Source organism: Chaetodon trifascialis, chromosome 8 (assembly GCF_039877785.1).
Source record: "Chaetodon trifascialis isolate fChaTrf1 chromosome 8, fChaTrf1.hap1, whole genome shotgun sequence".
In the NCBI taxonomy this organism is placed as follows: domain Eukaryota; kingdom Metazoa; phylum Chordata; class Actinopteri; order Chaetodontiformes; family Chaetodontidae; genus Chaetodon; species Chaetodon trifascialis.
Window position 1 is genome coordinate 435,001 of NC_092063.1, and position 22,500 is coordinate 457,500.

Sequence of the window (22,500 nt, forward strand, 5' to 3'; positions counted from 1 at the left end):
CTCTGAAAAACCAGTTTAGTCTCATTCTGACAGAAAATGTAATGACGAGGCTCGATCGACCGCAGTGACCTTTATGAGTCTGGACCAGAGCTTCTGGTTATCCAACCAATCAGGACAGGAAGCTCACCTGAGTCATTAACGTCCAGTGAAGTCAAAGTTCTGCTCCGTCACCAGAGGAAACGTTGCCATCGTCCGCTTCTGAAACCCACGGATATGCTGAAACTTTACCTTTGGGTTCAAACGTTTTTTACGGGGAAAGATCATCTTTGATCTGAACTACGTCACTTTGAACCTGCTGTAGAGACGCTGATGTATAAAATGTGCAAATTTAACATTTGCAGAAACGTATGATGCTAACACTTGATTGCGACGTCTGCGCTGCACAGCTAACATTAACAGGACAAAACAGCCTGTGAGCCAGCGTTAGCGAACATGACTCAAAGCTAACTGAAGATTAGCGCGGCTAAGCTACCTGAAATCAAAGAAAGCTAACGGGACAGAAAGCTAACAACGATTTCACAGAGTAACCTGCTAACAGGGAGGAGACAGTAGAGGAAAGTAATCGAGTACATTTACTCAAGTACTGTACTTTAGCACTGTTTTGACATAACTGTACTTGAATATTTCTATTTTGTGATACTTTCTACTACATTTCAGAGGCAGAAATTGAAGTACTTTGTGCCTGAAGCAGATGGATAAACTGCAGTGCACTGCAGTACTTTTACTGTCAGTACTTGAAGTTCATGTTGTTGATTACACACTTGTGCTAAAGTATCTGACACGATGCCGCTGCTGATGAAAGCCGTTTGATCTGTCGGCGGACGTGAATTTGGGTTGAATCCCACATGAACGATCGGACTGCTTTTGTTTTTGGGGTCATCTTTCAGCTGCAGCGTGACGATTCGCTCCAAAGCAAACACGACTGTCGGCTCTGCGAGATTTAGATCGGATTTAAGTGAAAGGAGGAATTTCACGCTCTGTTGTTTCACACCAACATTTTCCACCGACTTTCTCTCCCATATAAGGTGTGTGTGTGTGTGTGTGTGTGTGTGTGTGTGTGTGTGTGTGTGTGTGTGTGTGTGTGTGTGTGTCTGTCCACTGACCTGTGCTGCCCTCCATGTCTTTCCACTGCAGACTGACAACCTTATATAGAGCTGCAGGGGTAGAGAGGACTGAGCGGGACACTGTGTCCGTATCCAGCCTGTCCACTCACCTGATTGGCTGATAATGGAGGCTGCCAACACCTGTAACCTGCCAATGAAAAACCGTCAGGCCACGATGAACTGAGTGATCAGGATGAGGATGATGAGTGTGTGAAGATGAAGGCTCTGCATCCAGCATTTTTCTAACAGTCTGTCGGCGTCTCAAACCTTCACACTCGAGACATCTTGATCGAACTGGACTCTGGATTTTGTCTCACTGGAACCTGAAGCTCCTTGTTTGGTCTGAATGGTGGCATGCTTTCATGCTAACATGTAGCCTAGCATCTGAAGCGCTGGTCCGTCCAGCAGTCTGTGGGACCAGCAGGTAAAACGTCCAGCTGGAATAAAACTGTTGATCAGTCAATGTCTCGTGTTTCTGTCTTTCTCAGCGAGCACTCCATTCGATTGGCCGACTGACGCTCAGGTGTTTCAGGCAGGTCGCTGCTTGTCCTGACAGGCGAGGAATGCTTGTTCAACGCAGCTCTCTACAGACAAAAGACTGAGGAGCATTAGCGATATTAAAGTGAAGCTTCTGGAGACTCCAGAAATCCATTTCCTGCTGCTGGACGTGTTTGACAGCAGTGGGACCCAGAGGTCTTTCTCCTCTTGGCCCTCGTCAGCTCCTCCTGAGGCCTCCTGCTCTCTGGATGTTTACCTGTTGGCTTGTTTGTACCTTTAATGGCTCTCTTTAAATGACTGTATGCACTGAGGGGCAGCTTGTAAATGAATCAAGTCTTATCTTAACCGACAATAAAACGATCAGCAGCTATTTGTTCAGTAGATTTTAGATTTTTAATCTGAACCTGCAAAGAACAACCCTGATTCCAAACAGTCTGAACTCTGTGAAACATCAGTCAACCAGAATCAATCACCAGTAATCAAACTGTTCACTGACAGCAGCTTCATGTGTTCATCTCCTCCATCCTTCATGTGTTCACAAAGTGGTCAACTCGCTCCATCCTCTATGAACCACTGAGCCTTCCATACCCATCATGATGCTCTCACCTGTTTACCTGTGGAATGATCCAAACAGGTGTTTCTGGAGCGTTCCACATCTTTCAGTCTGTGAGACGTGTGACTGCATCAGATTCACAATCAGCAGATATTTACAGAAATCACTGAGGCTGATGAGGAAGAACATTGAATATACTGACTGAGCTGTTCTCAGGTCAGTTTGTGTCAGATCAGCTGATCACTCCTTTTTTTTTGTTTCAAAGCGTTGCAACGTCTTTGGAATCAGACTTTTATCTGCAGGCATTAAACAAATTAAGTGGAGTAAAATATGCAATATTTATATATGAAGTACAATGGAGTAGAAGTATAAAGTAGCAGATTGAAAATACACAAGTGAAGTATCTCAGCTGATATTTTGATTGGCTGTGAGTATTTTGTTTACAAATCTGTCCTCGTCAAGTTAATTGATCTTCTCTTTAGGCTCTACAACAACTAGTACAACACTGTACTGCACTCAGTACTTCTACTTTAAGTGTGGTATTAGTACTTCTCCTGAAGTAAAGGCTCTGAATTTAGCTGCTTGATGTTTCAGTAATATTAAACTCGGAATTGACGCTGCCTTTGAGTCGTCAGTCAGTCTCACTAACAGACAATGTCGACCTCCAGTGGTCCACAGAGGAACTGCAGGTCTGCTGGTTTCTGTGTACTGAGGCACTGATCAGTGATCATAAAGTACCTGAAAATACTTTAAACAGGAACACTAAACGTTTGTATTGTTAGATATTATCGAGGAGACATTTTCCTGAAAATCACGTCTGTCAGGTGACATGACACCTTCAGGTAAGACTCACAGGACCTGTTTTCTTCAGGCAGATTAATCAAACAACAAGTTTCTCCACTTTCTCCACAGTCGTCAAGTCTTCAGAACAGGTCAAATAAAAACCAAATGAATTTTATTGTCTTTTACTGCAGTTCAAATCTTCCAAATTCAACCTACCAAGAGGCAGAAAACAGACATTTATCAGGAAAAATCTTCTAAAAGCTGAGTCCAGTAACATTAAGGAGGCGTCAAACTGTCCATTTCCATGTTTTTAACATATTCAATTCAATTGAATTCAATTTTATTTGTATAGCACCAAATCACAACAGAAGTTGTCTCAGGACACTTTCCGTATAGAGCTGGTACAGACCAAGAAACCACATATGATCTGTTTCTTTTATCAGTGTGATTCCACTGATCAATAAACCAGACGCTTATCAAGGAAATGAGGTAAAATGCACTTTTGTGTTTCCACTGTCGTCTGTGTCGCCTGCAGTGTTTCTGTGTTTGGTTGGTTGTTTTCTCACTTTGCAGCATTTTTCCTAAAATGTATTTTTTTTGCATGTTGCTGGTGTTTTGTGTGTTTTCTGAAGTTGCAGCGTGTTCAGCTCTCAGGTCTGCACTCGATTTCAGTAAGTTTGAATAATGTGGTACTCACACAGTACTTTGGTTTGCACATGACCGTCACCGACCAGAAGAAAAACATAAATATCATCACTATGTTCATTCTTCAGATCACAGCGTTAGCTAGCATGTAGCATACTCCGTGCTAGCACTGCAGTACTGTACAGTGTCAGGAAGGAAAGAGCCAGACTCTGAGAAGAAGCCAGAATCTGTCCTCACCCTGCAAAAATGTTCTCACTGTCAAGTCGTTCAATTGGTTCCCACAACAAGAACACACACACGCACACACACACACACACACACACACACACACACACAGTAAAGTGTTCTCATCAGTATTCGAGTCAGATGTGTCTCTGTCAGTGAACTCAACTGGCTCAGGTTCCCAGTCAAACCACCACCAGGGGGCAGCAGAGATGACTGTGGGTTTGAATGTGTGTGTGTGTGTGTGTGTGTGTGTGTGTGTGTGTGTGTGTGTGTGTGTGTGTGTGTGTGTGTGTGTGTGTGTGTGTGTGGTGTGTGTGTGTGTGTGTGTGTGTGAGAAAGTGAGAGCCAAAAGAGCAAAGGAAGGTATGCATGCATGATTGTGCAGACAAATGTGTGTATTTGTGTGTGTGCCAACCTTGTTTGTATGCTTGAGTTTGTAGGCCTGTCAATGTGTGTGTGTGTGTGTGTGTGTGTGTGTGTGTGTGTGTGTGTGTGTGTGTGTGTGTGTGTGTGTGTGTGCGTGTGTGTGTGTGTGTGTGCGCGCGTGTGCACATCCTAACAAAGGCTCCATCCAGCCATACTGCACAGGGCTGCTTCTTCCCAGAGACCCTCAGAGCTCCAGGACACCCAGTCTCTCTGCTGCCTGCAGCCCAGACACAGCAGCCCCGACACGGACGCAGACCCTCACCCGACCCCCCCCCCCCGCCTGAGCTCCAACACCTGTTTGGATTACTAATGGATGGGAAAAACAGAGCTGAGATTTAAAGTGGGAAACTGGGAGTTTAAAGACAGAAGAGAAGAGAAGAGAAGAGAAGAGAAGAGAAGAGAAGAGAAGAGAAGAGAAGAGAAGAGAAGAGAAGAGAAGAGAAGAAGGTGAAAGCAGGGAGATCTTCATCTTGTCTGGACTACAAACTTGGATGCTGAGCAAACAGCTGCCAGTTTTGGCATAATTTAACGTGGATTTGTTGACTTCACTGGACAAACTGCTGTCATTTGTTGTAGAGCTTTCAGAAACATCAAGCTGATCGTTTCATTCCTGCACGTTGGGATATTTTGGAGACATTGCTGGAATCCTATTGGAGCTCCGCACTGTTATTCTATTGTCACTTCCTTTGAAGCACGAAAACAGCTGAACAGTTCTGGTTTGCAGAAGTTTAGAGGATCTTTCACATTTTGAATCGGCATCATGGCTCCGTCCGTCAGTCTGTGGCTGTGTCTGTGCCTGTCGCTGCTGTTTACGGAGGCAAGGAGTGTCGGGCAACACCAAGGTCAGAGCGAGACCCCAGAAAAACCCTCCTCCCGTGTCAAAGTGGACCCCCTCTGGATCACCAAGCAGATCAGGACTCGGGACGACGCCCCCAACCAGAGCCTCCCACTCCCTGAGATGCTGGATCTAGACCTGGACCAGCACCAGCACCGCCGCCTGGCCCGTGGCGCAGACGAGGAGGAGCAGCAGTCCACCTTCAGCCAATCCTTCGAGAACGACTCGGTGACGGCGCCGCAGGCCACTGAGTTCATCAATGGAACGAAAGTGGAAGCAGGAGACTACAGTAACGATAACATCAACCTCTCTGGAAACGCCTCCAGCTCTGACAATGATGCCCCAGGACTCTTCAACCCCTTCTACCCGCTGGCAGAGAGCTCATACGCGGCCTATGCGGTCCTGTTCCTGGCCGGCCTGGTGCTAGCGGTGGGCGTGGTGGGAAACATGGCCGTCATGTGTATCGTCTGGAACAACTACTACATGAGGTCTGCCTGGAACTACCTGCTGGCCAGCATGGCCTTCTGGGACTTCCTGGTCCTGGTACTCTGCCTTCCTGTGGTGGTCCTCAACCAGCTCTCCCATAGGAGGATCCTGGGTGACATCACATGCCGTATGGTGCCTTATATGGAGGTGGGTGGGATAATATAGACAATAAGAGCTTGGTCTGTACCAGCTCTATATGGAAAGTGTCCTGAGACAACTTCTGTTGTGATTTGGCGCTATACAAATAAAACTGAATTGAATTGAATTGAATTGAATTGAATTGAATTGAATTGAATTGAATTGAATTGAATTGAATTGAATATGTGGGAGTAAAAGGAGGAGGAAGCCAGTGAGATCAGCTGAAAGTGATTTTGTGTTTTTGTCATATAAATGCTCAAAGTGGGCCAGTGGTGGCCTAAAGGTTAGCGAGCTTCTGATCCAAAGGTTGCAAGTTCAATCCCCTGAAACCGGCAGGGGGGTCATGTTTAACTGTGCAAGGAGCTCAGAGCCAACATGATACCTGAGATGGATTTCATTATTGGTGTTTCTATCAGTAGTTCTTGTTCCAAAGAGATTTTAGACACACTTTAGGAAATCAGAGGTTTATGTTAAAGAAATGCTGTTAAATGAATTGATCTGACGATACTGAAGACGTTAAAACATCGTTATCTTCTTATTTCTATAGATTAGCACTTCAAGCATATGAAGACATCATTTTTGGACTTTTTTTCTCTATCAGGTTCTTTTCAGGTCGACTGCATTTGGATCAGGCTAATTGTCCTCCAGGTATCTCTGCCTCGCCTTCGTTTTTGAAAATTAATCTATACATTTCAGCTTTTCAGAGACGTCTAACACGAGGTCTAAACATGGAGTCTGTGTGTGGATGAGGAACAACATATTCATGCAGGAGTAAATCTAAATAATCTAAAATGCCTTGCTCACATTTTGGTCTCTGATGGAGGCTTCAGGTTTAACCAATGAGCAGCAGAGACTGAAGAGTCTGACAGTCAGTTTCCATGATGAGCGGTTACTATGTCTGCTGAACGTCCTGCAGCCACGTTTGGTCATATCGGTCCTCAGTTCAGAGGACAGCTGATAATGTTTCAGTCTGTCTCTGTTTGCCGTCTTCTCTGGAGTCAGACGGACAGTCCTGGAGACGCTGAAGGGTTTATTATTTCTCTCTGGATGTGAGCTAAGCAAACAGTTTCTCCCTGCCTTCAGCCTTAATGCTAAGCTAGGCTAAACACGTCCAGGACTTGTAACTGACATCCATCTGATGGCCAACACGGGTATTCTGGGTATTTTCCAGTGTGGGTGTGGAAACTCAACTCAAGTTGAAGGACCACATTGATGCTTTTGCAGGTTTTAACACATTAACAGAAATGACAGAAACTTTAGCTGATACTGAAAGTCTATCAGTGATGTTCTCAGGCAGCTGTTGTTGGTTGGAGATACGTGGTTTATATTTTACCTTTATTATTATCTATATTCAATATTTAACATACGCCAAGTATGCAGGCTTGTAGTTAAAAACACTAAAAACTTGACTACAAGGAGCTAAATGTATCACGGTGATTTTAATTTTGTGATTTCAGAAGCACTGGGTTTCATTGAGGGTCATCCTGTGAAAAGTCAAACTGGGACTTACTGTCAGCCGAGGAAGAGAGTCTGGGAAATTATTGAGCCTTTTGAGGAAACAAAACGGTGTATTTGTGAGGTGTTTTGAGGATTTGTGTCTTCAGGAGGAACTTAGAGACTTTGAGCTGAGACTTACAAACAGGCAGAAGGTGTCGAGAGACAAATTAACATGTAGGTTTGAGTCTAAATGAGAGATTTGTTGACTTTCAGACAAATAGAAACTAATGCCAGACCTCCTCAGACATACATCAGACCCCGTTGACCTCATGAGGTCAGTCTCTGGAGGAGGTTAAACTGCTGCTGGTTTCATGTCAGAAGAAGACAGTTTGGGAAACCTTTCAATAAAAAGAAGATACCAACAAACACAGAAGAGCAGGACTGAGGACAAACACCTAAAACATCTTTAACTGCTGAATGTCAGTCAGGATTCATGTTGTAGAACTTTGAAACACCTCTGTCATCTGAGCTGAGAAGGATCAACACTTTGGATGACATGTTGATCGTTTACGACTCTGTACTGCCTCTTGGATGCAACTGTAGTACTTTGAAGAACTTTCATGGATGATTGTACTTTGAAAAGTTACACGAACATGAACATGTGACATATGTCTGGATAGATCAGACTCTTTCAATCACCGAGGTCATTCTCAAAAGCTTTGTTGTCTCTAAAACATAAAATATAGATAAAGAATCAGCTGACCTGATGATCAATCCAAGCTTTCAGTTGATGTTTGCCTTCATACTTCATCCATGAACACCGTCCTCACAGATCAGACATATGTGATGGTGTATTTGGACGTGTTATTGAGGACCAGCCCAGGAGGTGGTGAGACGTTGTAAAACTGACATGCCTGCAGACAAAACGCAGGTAAAATAGTCTGATGCTCTATCAGTGGTGGTGAATCTTCCATGGTCTTCACTGCAGCAGCTGTTTTGCACAAAGGTTGTTTTGAGAAATCACTTGGGGATCCTACATGGATCTTCTGACTGACGGCTGTGGAGACACTGATTGTCCTCTCGCCTCTGCAGGCCGTGTCCCTGGGCATCACCTCCTTCACTCTGTGCGCTCTGGGCATCGACCGCTTCCACGCCGCCACCTCCTCGTCCCAGCCGAAGGCTCGGCGGGTGGAGCGCTGCCGCTCGGTGCTGCTGAAGCTGCTGCTGGTGTGGCTCGCCGCCCTGCTGCTGTCCAGCCCCGAAATCTTCCTGTGGCAGCTGAGCCAGGCCGTGTCCCCGTCCACCGGCCGGCTGGTCGACTCCTGCACCATCACCCCCTCCTCCCCTCTGTCTCTCTACCTGCCTGACTCTCTCCACTCTCTGCTGCTCAGGTATCACCAGGTGAGAACAGAACAGACAGGATAAACTGACCAGCGGGACGTTCTGAGAATCATCCATGTGTTCATTCTGTCAAACCTGGATTTATATCTGAAGTCTCTCCAATGAAAGTCAGCACAAACCACGTGAACCCAGCCACAAAGATATGGACGTACACTACTGATTAATACTGATTTATATCCTCCAGCTACCAGTGAAGGAACCACGGAGGATTACTGTGTCCGCATGTAAGGTAATCAGATTACTCCTGTGCTTCCTGTTTCAGGGTCGTATGTGGTGGTGTTTTGGCTGCTACTTCTGCCTCCCCGTCCTCTTCACCATCCTCTGCCAAATGGCCACCCGCAATGTCAACAGCGACTCCACGTCTGCCCAAAAGCAGCGTAACCACGACGACCGTTCCTCCAATCAGAAGCGCCAGCAGCACCAGGCGGTGGAGCGGCAGCTGAACTGCACGCTGTTAGCGTTAGCCGTTGTTTACGGCGTCTGCGCTCTGCCTGAACACATCTGCAACATCACGCTGGCCTACACGCACATCACCGTCTCAGAGGACACGGCCGCCATGCTGGCGCTGTTGCATCACTTCCTGTTGTTCTTCAAGTCATCAGTGACTCCGGTGCTGCTGCTGTGTCTGTGTAAGGTGGGTCAGAGATAGAGAGCAAAGGTTGCTGGATCAGTCCAGAAACCGGCGAGATCCTTGAATCACTTCGCCCTCTTCAAACAGAACCAATCACACAGCAGCTCTAAGGCTGATGATGACTTCAGGAGTCCGGTTACTGCTCAAGAACAGCAATTAAAAAACATGTTGCTGCATCAGAGGTTACTTTTATGAACCAGTCTAATATTTATTTATTGTCGTAAACTTGCAGACTCTACTGCTGCTGCGTATTTATACTCTGAATCTGCATGTGGGTGTGTTTCAGGCTCTCGGCCAGGCCTTCATGGACTGCTGCTGCTGCTGCTGTCAGGAGTGTCAGCCAACCACGGCTCAAGGCTCGCCAAGCTCCGCCCAGGTGAAACTGAAGGCAGCCAACGAGACGTCCATCTTCTTCGACAAGGCTAAAGACACGTCGGCCATCTTGTCTATCTCCAGCTAGAGCCATAGGTCCCACTTTAACCATCATCTCCTCCTTCATGAACCAGTCCTGTCCATTCATCTCTTCTTTTTACTCTTCATCACTGTTTCTCCTCCATCCTTAGTTTTCATTAACTCCTCTGTTTCCTTTCTCCTCCTTTCTTTCCAGCTATTTTTCTCTCTCTTCCAGATCACTTCACTTCAGTGACCATCTTTCTTTCTGCCCTCTCCTCCTCTTCCAGAGAACCATTTGTATGATATTCCCCTACGGACACAGTGTTACCCCTGCAGCTTCCTGTCTGTGCAGGAAGTGATGTTTAATCTGTAGTGAGTTTAGAAAAGCTGCTGTACTTGCACAACCAGCTGTTATAAAAGCAGGAGCCTGTTTCAGGACTCTCCCAACGGACTCTCCCCTCCAGCTTCCTGCTGTAACGATATGTGATGTCTAACTGCGGTGGAAAAACAACGCGGGTGTCTTCTTCGGTTGGTCTGAAGCTGAAGTTTTCATATGTTCTATGGGAAAGTAGCAGATACCTCAAACCTAAATTAGGGCAGCAGTTGAAACCTCTTACAGTAGCTTGATGGAGAACATGAAGAAGCTGCTTTATAGCTCTAAAGATGACAGTTTTTGTTTAATGAACATCTCCTGGAGTCAATCCTGAGGCAGAAATAATCCAATTAGCTGTTAAACCTCAATGGATGGACACATTATGTAACCATTAAAGCGGCTGTAGTTAACCGACGTAAACTGGTTTAAACACTAGCTGAGGGCCAAACACAATGAAGCTGGTCCATCTGTCAAATGTTCAATGCAACATAAGCTGCTATGGACAGATCCACGAATAGAGGGGGACTCCTGGAGGTTTTGGCGCCCCCCTCAGCTTTCTTCTAGCCAACAAATTTAGGTCAAACCTGACTGTTACCCTGACTGTCTTCAAACCACCAGCGATTTCCCACAGTTTCAATTAGTGTTGGGAAAACAATCGAGCAATCAGAGCTGTGTTGACAGGAATATGAACGGAGACCGTCCTCCATTACCAGCTGGGTATCTATCGCTCAGTGTGACACAGCTGTAGAGGTCATATTAAAGGTCATTTCTACAGCTGCTGTCTCTGAGAACAATGTGCAGCTTCCTTAATGTTTCTAAAGGGAAGAAGGTGGAGAAGTGGGGAAGGGAGGAGCTCTAAAGAGTGTTTGAACAGGACTCAGACCTCCTCAGTATCGAGGTGGTCCCTTGTACAGGAAGTTAAACTGTGTAGGTTTTAAGTGCATTAATAAAGTTTAGCGCAGTGCTTTCACTCCGAGAGTCAAACTCAAACCACTAGAACAAATGAAGAAACAGGAGGTATGGATGTAGCTCATTTTAGCTCTAGATGTACAACTAATTCCATCTTTGTATGAAGGGAAGCAAGGTAGTCATTTTTTTATGTTACGAGAATGTCTCTGCGTTTGTGATGTTCAGTGTCACAGTGTTGAATTCATGGTGTTGTAATATGTGTCAGAGCCGACTGTGCCTTAGTGTCTCCTCGGCGCCGGACTGTCAATGTCTGAATCATTAAATCTTGAATCAGCAGCCAGGAGAAACTAGTCCAACTGTATCTATGTCACCACAAGCAGCTACAAGTGTTCACCCGAAAGGTAGACGTGTTGATCCAGCTCGTCCTCACACCCGAATGCCTGACGAGGTCGATTCAACACCATACATTGACAGAAAACATTGAACATAATCATGCTGTCATTTGGGTTCCTGTTACAGATGTGTCACCTGCTGCTTTCATCCTCACAATGATTGGACAAAAGAAACAAGACTTCCTAAAAGCTGAAGTCCCACTTCTGCTGTTTGTTTTGACTGTAAATGTGAACGAAGCTGACATGAAGCGCCTGGCGACTCCTTCATAACTCTTTAATAAAGGGACAGTCCACACAAATCAAATTAACGTCAGTGCCTGTTTTACTAGGACTTTTCCTTTTTCTGTTGAACGTTGTGTTTCTCTGGGTTGTTTTTATCTTGTGTACAAAGGCATAAACCAACCAATCAGATGTAGAAGTGGTAATTTATAAATAAATGGAAGCCATTTAAACCACAGTTGTTTGGAAAAGTTACTGATGCAGTAATGATGTTATTGACTAAGCTGAGCTGATCACCAATCTGCACCTGGGACTGAGAGGAGCAACAGTATTTAGGACACCCTTGGTTCTGGAGGGGAAAGTCCAATTAATTTGTCCCACAGACAAAGTTATGTGAGCTCTTTGGCTTGGATGGACATGAAACACTCTGGTTGAACTCTCAGTCCAAAAGATGAAAAACTGTTAGAAAACATGTGGTGCACTGAAGAAGCCAAAGCCTGTTGACATAAAAACTGAAGGAGAGACGTCAGCCACGACTCTCAAAGTGCACTTGGGCAAGAAACATCCAATCACTGAGCTTCTATCACATGCACTGCTGACGGCCGGTGGAAGCTAAAGGCTACGCTGCTGAGAAAACTGGTTTTACAATCTGAGCGTAAATCAGTTCACTTCTAACAGACAGGAAAACAAACGTCGTCACAGAGAAGCTGTGACGACGTTATGCCGATGAAACCGTGATTTACTTTGAACAGAAGACGACGGTCCAGTGGACTCGTCAAGCTGATGCACGAAGCAAGTTAATAACTAGATGTGACAAAATGTCCTTCAGTTAAAGGCGTGGGACTCACACTAATATCTGGCAACAAGACAGGAAGTCCTACAATTATTGATCTCCTGGTCTCTGGATCGAAAAACTATTATTTGAAATTACTGATACCAATGATGATATGATACACTGAATGATGAATTAATGGACTCCAGTACCGGCATCAGCAGCTGCGTTAGGAATTCACCTTTTATGATGGAAAATATACGACGGGAATAAGTGACATCATGTTCACAAACAGGTTCTGAGAAACTCCTTCGAGGCTTCTGTCTTTGGTTTTAAACGGTGAAGGAATCCTTCCCGTCTTCCCCTCAGCAGAGCTGCTGCACTGCATATCAATAACCTCACTACTGTCCTGTCGCCATGGGATACCAGTCCAAATTCACATGTGAGGAACACACACACACACACACACACACACACACACACACACACACACACACACACACACACACACACACACACACACACACACACACACACTGAGAGTTCTGTTAATTTAGAAACTCAAACTCTTTTCAAATCACCCCCCGACAACCTGCAAAGGCTTCACACGTTTAAAAGGCGCAGCGGGACAGACAGACAGAGGGACAGAGGGACAGACAGACAGGCAGGCAGGCAGACAGACAGAGGGACAGACAGACAGAGGGACAGACAGACGGGGGACAGTCAGACAGGCAGGGAGTCAGTCAGTCAGACAGACAGACAGACAGACAGACAGACAGACAGACAGACAGACAGACAGACAGACAGACAGACAGACAGGCAGGCAGAGGGACAGTCAGACAGACAGACAGACAGACAGACAGACAGACAGACAGACAGACGGACAGAGGGACAGACAGACAGACAGACAGAGGGACAGTCAGACAGACAGACAGACAGACAGACAGACAGACAGACAGACAGACAGACAGACAGACAGACAGACAGACAGAGGGACAGACAGACAGACAGACAGACAGACAGACAGACAGACAGACAGACAGACAGACAGACAGACAGACAGACAGGCAGGCAGGCAGAGGGACAGTCAGACAGGAGGGTAGAGGACAATGTAAAAACTATTAAAGAAAACAGAGACTGCTGAGACAAATATGGTCTTTCCCGGAGCTTTCAGCTGCATCTCACAGTCTTCATCCATGACTGGAACTTGTTCAGATGACACACATCATAACATCAACTGAGTCCGGAGCCTTGGTCACGTGATAACTGGACAGGGGTCAGAGGTCATCAACCAGAGGAGGACATTCACATCTGAATCAAGTACAGCTGGTTCGTACTCATGTCATGTGATGACCACTGAGCAAACTGTGCCCAGGAGGATGAGGAGGATATGACTGAGAAGTCATCAAGTAGACATTTCCAGCACAACTTCACCTCCTTCCGAGGTCCATGGAGAAATGACACTATTGGTATAAAGATGAACCAATGTGTTTCAGCTTGTGGCCTTCATCAGGGATGATGATCTTCTTTAAAAGAGAGCATCATCGCTGTTAGAGCCTGGACCATGAAAAGAAAACCAAAACAAACAAAAACAGGTCCACAGTCTCTTCTTGGTCTTGGTGCACCTTGTTCCTGTGACAGTGTGATAGAGTGCATTAAGATGCAGGACAGGATTGTCCTCCTCGGCATGGAGCATGTGATCAGTCCCAGAGTGAAAGGCAGGAGGTGAGTGAAGGACTGTTTCAGGGTCTCGTTCACGAGTGAGGGTGAAACGGAGCATGAGGTCGATGGCGGGTTGGCGCGGTGCCAGCAGTAATGAGGCCTTTGTACTGGACTGTTGTAATGAAGAGGGAGCTGAGCCGGAAGGAGAGGCTTTTTGACTGACCGGTCGATCTACGTACGGTCCTCACCTATGGTCATGACTCCCGAGCTTTGAGTAGTGCCGGCATGCCTGTCGACAGGGCTACAAGCAACCGAGATGAGTTTCCTCAGCAGGATTTCTGGGCACAACCTTAGAGATCGGGTCAGGAGTTCAGACATCCGGAGGGAGCTTGGAGTAAAGCCACTGCGACTTCATCGGGCGTCTTCCTTTGGAGGTTCTCCGGGCACATCCGACTGATCGGAGACCCCAGAACACAGCTGGAAAATGTTGGACATGTGGACTACCTTTCTCAGCCTGCTGCCACCGTGACCCCGCCTGGTTATGGGGCAAAATGGATGGCTTTAATGCCCCACACCTGTCAGGGCAACTCCGAAGCCAACGTCAGAAAGTCAAAAGGTTTCTCTTACTGTCTCCTAAGTTTGACTTCTATTTTGGTCTCTGTTAGCATTTCATTTTGTTCTTATCTTGGGGTTAGACAGACTTACACAGACACCTGAGTGACAAATGAAGTTTTAGGTGCGTTTTTTAAGATAAACCGACCCTTTAAAATCTAATTTCAGCCCTTAGATCTGCTGGTGAATCATGGGTAGAGACAGAGGAAGAGGAAGGCGAGGAGGAGGAGAAACAGAGAGAGATTGATGGAGAGTTGGAGGAACAGAGTGTTTCAGGAGGCTGGTGATGTTGTTCTCATTAGTAGTGATGAGAGCTCGCCCCTCTGATACAAACTACTGAACAGACCGCCTCTGTTCACTAATGATGCCCCGCACACACACACACACACACACACACACACACACACACACACACACACACACACACACACACACACACACACACACACACACACACTAGACTAGACCTCCATTGGTCATGCGAGAACGTCTCCAGGACAGACTGGATGGGAACCAACTGCAGCCGTTACGCAACAGGAAGGTCACAGGTTCGAGTCCCACATCTATCCACACTGTGGGTGTATGTTTCACACCATCACATCCACCTGTCACTCACTTTTTTATTTTGGGTGGGGGGTCGGGGTAGCCCGTGTCCCTGAATTTAAAGCAACCTTCGACACAGCAGTGACTTTGACAAATAACAACAAACTTGGGCTTCATGTGGTTGAACCAGGATTAAAACCAATAAAACAACGCCAAAATAAAATAACAAGGTAAAAACAAGAATCCACAGGAACAGAAACGGGCATGACGGTTTTGTAAGTTGGTCATTTTGAGACTTTTCAGAAGTTTAAAAGCTGCTGTGCGACTAAAAACTGACGCGACACACAAAATGAGATCCGACTCAGCGGTCTGTTGACTGATGAGTCGGAGTGATGAAGGATATCCAGAGCCGGCAGAAGTACTCTGATCAAATGTAGAAATACTGCAGCGGAGAAACCATCCTTAGTAAATATCCTGCACCAAAGCACTAGTATTAAAATACACTTAAAGTACCAAAAGTAAAACTTCGTCATACAGCAAGGCCCCTTCAGAATCATCAGCGTTATCAGTGGATTCCAACTGCAGAAGCATTAATGTGTTCATGGCTTTGACGAGACGCTGCAGTCAGATACTGACATCTATAAGAATCTGCAGAGGAACTACTGTCAGCGAGGAAATGGAGTGGAGTGACGTGTACAGCAGTTGAGTAAATGTACTCAGTCACATTTCAGCACTGTTGATCTTCATCTGAACCCCTCAGAGAGGAAGTGAAGACGAGATTTTAACGAATGAACGAAAACTTCAAACTGAAACGACGCATTTAAAGTCACATTTCATCACATTTCATTCGCTCTGCGGCTCGTCCGAACGTCTCGCTCAGCGTGTGAACCCGAACCTGGAGCACCACTTCACCAGTGTGTGTGTGTGTGTGTGTGTGTGTGTGTGTGTGTGTGTGTGCGCTTCTGAGCACAAGCTCAATGAACACAAACTAATCTGACCTGAATGTCTCACACACACACACACACACACACACACAGGAGCACAATGTTGGTTTTGTTCAGAGGGAAAACTGATGAGGGAAGGAGTGAGGAGGGGGCAGGGGGATACTGTTGTCATGACAACGAGCGCGGGGTCCCGATGGAGAGCTAGGTTGACTCTCACTGGGAACAAGCACGCACACACACACACACACACACACACACACACACACACACACACACACACACACACACACACACACACACACACACACACACACTGGTGGGACCACCTTGTACTGCAGACAGGAAACACTGAGGCCTGCTTCTTTGTTGACTGGTATAAAAGTAGCTACATGCACGCACGCACGCGCACGCACACACACACACACACACACAAAGTTTTCGCCACTTGTTGACTAGGGAGAAAAAGGAGGGAGGGTCTGAGGAGAGGACGGACGGACAGACGGACGGACGGACGTAGACGAAGAGGAGGATGAGGAGCAGTTTTATCAGTGCGATCACGTCACGGCCGAGCGCCCGAGCGACCAGCTGCTTTCTTCCTCCTCTCGCTTCCCTCACTTCCTTTTTGTGTCCGCCTGCTTTTGAATCTCTGAGAAAACTCTGAGCTCCACGCTCGTTTCTTCCCTCCTCTGAGCTGTCAATTATCCTCCAAAATAAAAGCCTGGACGATAAGAGCTGTGGCTGTGACATAACAACTCTTCTCCAAGCACCTCACTCACACACACACACACACACACACACACACACACACACACACACACACACACACACACACACACACACACACACACACACACACACACACACACACACACACACACACACACACACACACACACACACACCTTCCCTCCATCTCCATAAAACACACTGATGTATTTCACCTTTTCAAAACGATAAATTGTGCAGTCAGACCTCATTACTGAAAGCAATGGATTTAAATCACCTGCACCTGCAAGAACCAGGTGTGCCAGAACGTCCGCTGGAGGTCGTATCGAAGGCCTTCAGCCGTTCACTGATCACGATGCATCGACGACGTCGACCTGAACGACCCGGAGCCTTCACAACAGAGCGGTCAAGCAGAGCGGTAAATCGTCTTTTTTCATGTTAAAACATTTCATGGCTTCTTTTTCTTTTTCTGCACTCGTGTACTTTTACTTTTCAAAGCAGGACTTTTGACTATTTGAGTATTTGTCCAGTGTGGTATTAGTATTTTGACTTGTGTGAAGGGTCTGAGTACTTCCTCTGCTGCTGCTTCCAGCTTCTCTTTCACCCTCACCACCCAGCATGTCCTCAGTTTATGACTGTACAAAGACAGTCACTGGATCTTTCTGCTGAGAAATATCTGCTGTTACATCGAACGCTGAAGACGACAGACTTTTTACTGAAGTGACTGAAACATCGAACAGTGGATTCAGTGTTAAATTCCTCTTTAAAACAGCTGACAGGTCTCAGTCTGACTGCCGATGACTGAACTGCTGAAGAGACGAATTAGTCTGAATCTGACCCAACACACACACACGCACACACACACACGCACACACACACGCACACACACACACGCACACACACACGCATGCACACGCACACACGCACACACACACACACACACAGTCGATGTGAAACACTGATGAGGTTTGGTGTGTGTGCTGCCCCCTGCTGTCTCATCAGTAACCCTGCAGGTCTGCAGTCAGTGACGCTTGAACGTGATTGGATTGAAAAGCTTCACTGCAGCAAAGAAAAAAGGTAAAGAAAAAACAGTCATAACGTTTGAAGTTGAAGTACTTCTTAAATACTGCTCTGCTCAGGTTTGTACTGCGCTCACGACTCAGTTATCTGCTGGTGAACTCGGACGTTCACCTAAATACTTTTGATAACCCTGTAAACAAACACGACTGTGACTGATAATACATTAAATGTGACCAATGAAACAGGGACGCCGCGTGTTGTTTCTCCATAGTATTTAATTAGTATCATACACAAGCATGTTTCTATTAAAACACATTAGAGAACTGAACCAAACCATAATGTACAAACAGGTCGAGACTGACGGACACTGCCAGCGACTTCATCCTGCATGTCCAGACCACAAAGGTCCAGACAGAGCCCAGCCGGTCCAGACTGAGCTGAGCCGAGCCGGTCCAGACTGAGCCGAGCCGGTCCAGACTGAGCTGAGCCGAGCCGGTCCAGACTGAGCCGAGCCGGTCCAGACAGCGCCGAGCCGGTCCAGACTGAGCCGAGCCGGTCCAGACAGAGCCGAGCCGAGCCGAGCCGGTCCAGACAGAGCCGAGCCGAGCCGGTCCAGACTGAGCCGAGCCGGTCCAGACTGAGCCGAGCCGGTCCAGACAGAGCCGAGCCGAGCCGGTCCAGACAGAGCCGAGCCGAGCCGGTCCAGACTGAGCCGAGCCGGTCCAGACAGAGCCGAGCCGGTCCAGACTGAGCCGAGCCGGTCCAGACTGAGCTGAGCCGGTCCACGGCGCTGGTTACTCAGCATGTCTGCTTTAACGATGTTTGCTAACTCGATTAATGGCTCCACAGCTGATGAAGACTGTGAGACGGTCAAAAGCTCTGGAACAAGCTGAGACTGATCTGAATGCACTTTGATGTTTTTAAGGTTCCGGTTGTCCAATCCGTCGTTCACAGCAGCTGATGAGCCGTTCTTCTAGCCTAAAGTCTCCAGCCGGGCTTCATGGTGCTCGTTTCGCAGATCGTCGACATGGTTTTGAGATGCCGGTCGTTCTGTCTGGACTTTATCTGGTTTTATGTCCTGTGCAATGTCGGTTTGGACATGCAGGATCACAGGACGTCACTGGATTATTTGCCATAAAAAAAGATTGTGGTCAGACCTCATTACAGACCTCATTCCAGTGCGTCAGCTGTGGGAAACGTCCTCCTCACACGTGAACACCACACACGCTTCTGTTTTATTGCACCGCTTTAGCACATCTCACCTCGTGTGCTCAGACTGCGTTTCGGCAGGTTAACACTCAGGTGACGCTCTGGATTCAGGCCGTTTAATGAGGACGTCACAACAACATAATCATTTACTTCATCAGGTCCCACAGATACACAATCCCTGCCCTCAGCATGCAAACAGAAGAGACCAGGGCCGAGCAGAGCAGAGCTGCAGGGGACAGTTCAGGGTTTGCACCGTCCACTGACAGAGACGGCCGTCAGCTGGAGGTGTCCTGCTTCAACACATCGGACCCAGAGAGGACACATTGCAGCTGTTCAGGCAGAATCTGTCCTCTGCTTTCCAAACTCTTGTTTTTATGCACTGTTTTCTTAAACCTGCGGTCAGAGGACGGCAGGCTGCTTCAGGACATGTCAAACTAACGGGCTGGTCCACTGATGTTTGACCAAACGTCGTGTCTCTGCTGGACGGCTGAGCCTTTGACACTCCCCCTGCGGTCTGGTCTCCTCGGCAGCACCAATAACTAATGATCACTGTGCTGGCTGATCAACAGATCAATACACTTCGAGTGGACCAGAGCGGAGACAGAAACCACCAGAGTCTGAAACCTGGAGCAGCCGGAGAACAAACGGAGCCGGAGGACGTTCAGGTGTTCTGGGAATGAAACGTCACTCGACAGGTGAGTTGTACTTGTTGCTGACAGGTGTTTCATCGCACAGGTGCGGGGCCTTCACACAGCTCGTCCAGATCGACGGCTCCGCTCGTTATTAAGAATAAGCAGCTTTTCGCTGTCGGGCCACAGAGGGCTGAGACGTTTGGATTCGACGACTAGCTGTTCAGGAGTCTGGACTTTTGTCTGGCGGGTTAAACTCGGAAACTTAAATTCAGGAATCCTAACCCACGAGAAGGCTCCGTCTATAACCTGGACCTGCATCCAGCTGACTTCACCAGCTCTGCTCATTTTGATAAACCAGCCACAGGTTTGAACTTCCTGCCAGAAACATCTCCAGACTAATCCAGTGGGTTATAACGGTGGTACAGGAAGCTCTGCGTTTGACTGCGAGCTGATGTGAAGTTCATTCCGGGAAACTCTCAGAGAATCAAACAGCAAACACCTGTGGGGGGGGGGGGGGGGGGGGGGGCTGTGTGATGGTCTTCAGCAGCTGAAAATGAGCTGTAGCTGTAGCTGTAGCTTTAGCATCATCTGGAGTAGTTTTTACTGAATATGGACTCTGAGTTGGGCAGGTCTTGGCCTCTAACTGACAATGTTTCACGAGAATGTGGACCGAGGAAGACCAGAAGTGTCCTGGTCCTGGTCTGAAAGCAGACAGACCCCGTTTGGCCCAACAGTGTAAAGCTGGTGAGCGTGAGCAGAGTTAATCTCCCACAGAAGAGTTTGATCACTCAAACAAAACGAGCTTAGTACAAAACAACATACAGACAGGTAACGTTCCTCCCTGTTCTGCGGTCTGATTGGCTGCCGTTGGGACCAGGGCGTGTCACAAATGTGTTATGCACCAATAGGAAGACAGAGCTGAGCAAAACAAAGAGACAGGCACGACGAGCAGCGTGGGAATAAGATGAGGATGTTAGCGTAACGCTAACGATGATCTTTGCTACGTGCTAACGCGACTCAATATGCAAATCCAAATTTTCATGAAAACTGTTTAATCTGTTTTGTTATTGTTAACTGTTCTCCTAAATTCTCTTCATTACAGTCAGATTAGAATAATTCAATTCAATTTTATTTTATTAGAATTCACATTCACAGATTAGAATATTTTGGCCGATAAGCAGAATTATCTTTTCTTTTGCTGTACACCTCAAAGCTTTCTTTCACTCCATCCTTGTTTAGCTAGCTAGCTAGCTTAGATTTATTGCTAGCACACACACACAAACGTAAGCACCAGCTGACGGTATAAACGCCATGATTAAATGGACAGAGTGGATGTCCTTCAGTCAGCAGACTTACAGTAAACACTGTCCTGTGTGGACGTCTACGGCCGTCAGTATCAAAATGGAATTGTTCCCATTTGTGTGGACGTGGTGATGATGATGATGATGATGATGATGATGGTAATTTAGCATTTCCAAACGCTGACACACATCATTTACACAAAAAATGATAATTAATTAAAAAATTCAGTTCAACATCGATGGCCACAGACGTCCATGTTCACGCCGCCCCCTGGTGGTGATGTCAGCTTATGTCAGACGAGTTTCGATGTCATGAGTCATGAAAATGTGTCCATTCAGTCGATTTTGAAATAAACATTTAACATGCAGGAGTTTCAACGAGTCGAATGTTTAAAACATGCCGACGTGATGTGACGGTTACATGTGACGACGCGACAGCCCTGGTCCAATCAGCTGACCTCTCAGAGCAGAAAACACTGAACTCTGGCTCACATCCAGAGGAGACTTATGAAGTCAAAAAGCATAAAAAACAACAACAATATAAAACAAATAAGAAATAAAAAGCTTCTTACAGAGATATGAACAGAAAGAACAACATTTCTCCTTCTCCACTTAAAGTACCGCTTCCTTAAATCTGGCCAGACCAGGTTATGTCACAATAAGAAGATTATTAACATTATTCTCATTATTAATATCTTACAAAACCAAAATCAACAGTGCAATAAAAAGGGTTTTAATCCCTCGCTCGAGAGAGACGACGAGGGGCGGGGCTTGGCGACAGGTAACATCCAAAAATAAGAAAAGAAAGGGAGGATAGAATACAGAGGAGGACGAGGAGTTCACAGCAGACGAGGAGGAAGAGGAGCATCTCAGGGTCATACAAACGTGAAGGAGCGGAGGTACGGATGGATGGATGATGGATGGATGGAAGATGAGGAGGTAGAGAGGGAGGAATGGAAATCAACAGGAGAGAGGAGGTGATGAAGGTGGGGACGGGGCACAGGAGGATCATGGGAAGACCAGAGGAGGAGTCCAGATCCACAAAGCAGACTCCAGCTAACTGGCTAAAGATGCTAAGTGTCTCTACGCCCGTTAGAGTGAGAGGAAAAAGGTTTTCTGACCTTCTTACAGATTGACCGTCAGCGTGGCCTCGAGTTTGACTGTCCAGTCATAAAAAGATGTGAAACGGATCCTGGTGGAGGCTGCTGGGTGGATCTGGAAAGATGCACTGACACCGCTGCTCTGCTGCCAGTATCAACACTGACGCCGCCGCAGGTTCGATTCCACCAACAGACTGAAAATTAGCCAGTTAGAAAAGGGATTTTCTGCTGTGTTTGCTGGGAAAACTGGGAGTTTTTAAGCATGCGTGTGCTGGTGTGCTGAAGACGCCTTCAAACCTCAGTAATGCTTCAGATTAACGGTCGTCACTCAAACATCACGCCGACGCGGCTGCACGTCAGGGGCTTCCTCTGTGAAACGTCGCTCGACCGCATCAATATGAAGAAAAGCATCAGAAGTTTAGAAGTTTCAGAGTCACTGAGGTCTGTTTGAACATGACTGACGGGGGCTGAACGAGTCCGTCGGGGGGCTCTGCTTTGGTCTGACACCTGTTCTACCTGCTTCCAGGCGCCG

At 46.8% G+C, this 22,500-nt stretch overlaps 2 protein-coding genes across 2 annotated transcripts in view; one reads left to right on the top strand and one right to left on the bottom strand.

Annotated features, from left to right (window-relative positions):
- Positions 1 to 4,397: 4,397 nt before the first annotated feature.
- On the top strand, positions 4,398 to 11,687 carry gpr37l1b (G protein-coupled receptor 37 like 1b). Its single transcript, XM_070969038.1, has 5 exons — positions 4,398 to 4,587; positions 4,660 to 5,701; positions 8,222 to 8,530; positions 8,793 to 9,164; positions 9,448 to 11,687. Exons 2-5 carry the CDS (start codon positions 4,994 to 4,996, stop codon positions 9,619 to 9,621), a joined length of 1,563 nt encoding a protein of 520 aa, XP_070825139.1. The 5' UTR covers positions 4,398 to 4,587; positions 4,660 to 4,993; the 3' UTR covers positions 9,622 to 11,687.
- Positions 11,688 to 17,983: 6,296 nt separating this feature from the next.
- The window catches only part of LOC139334763 (ADP-ribosylation factor-like protein 8A), a 9,730-nt gene continuing 5,213 nt past the window's right edge, over positions 17,984 to 22,500 (bottom strand). Inside the window, exon 7 of the mRNA XM_070967912.1 lies at positions 17,984 to 22,500. This exon is cut by the window's right edge and continues 276 nt beyond it. The gene's annotated coding sequence lies outside the window, so the exon portion shown is untranslated.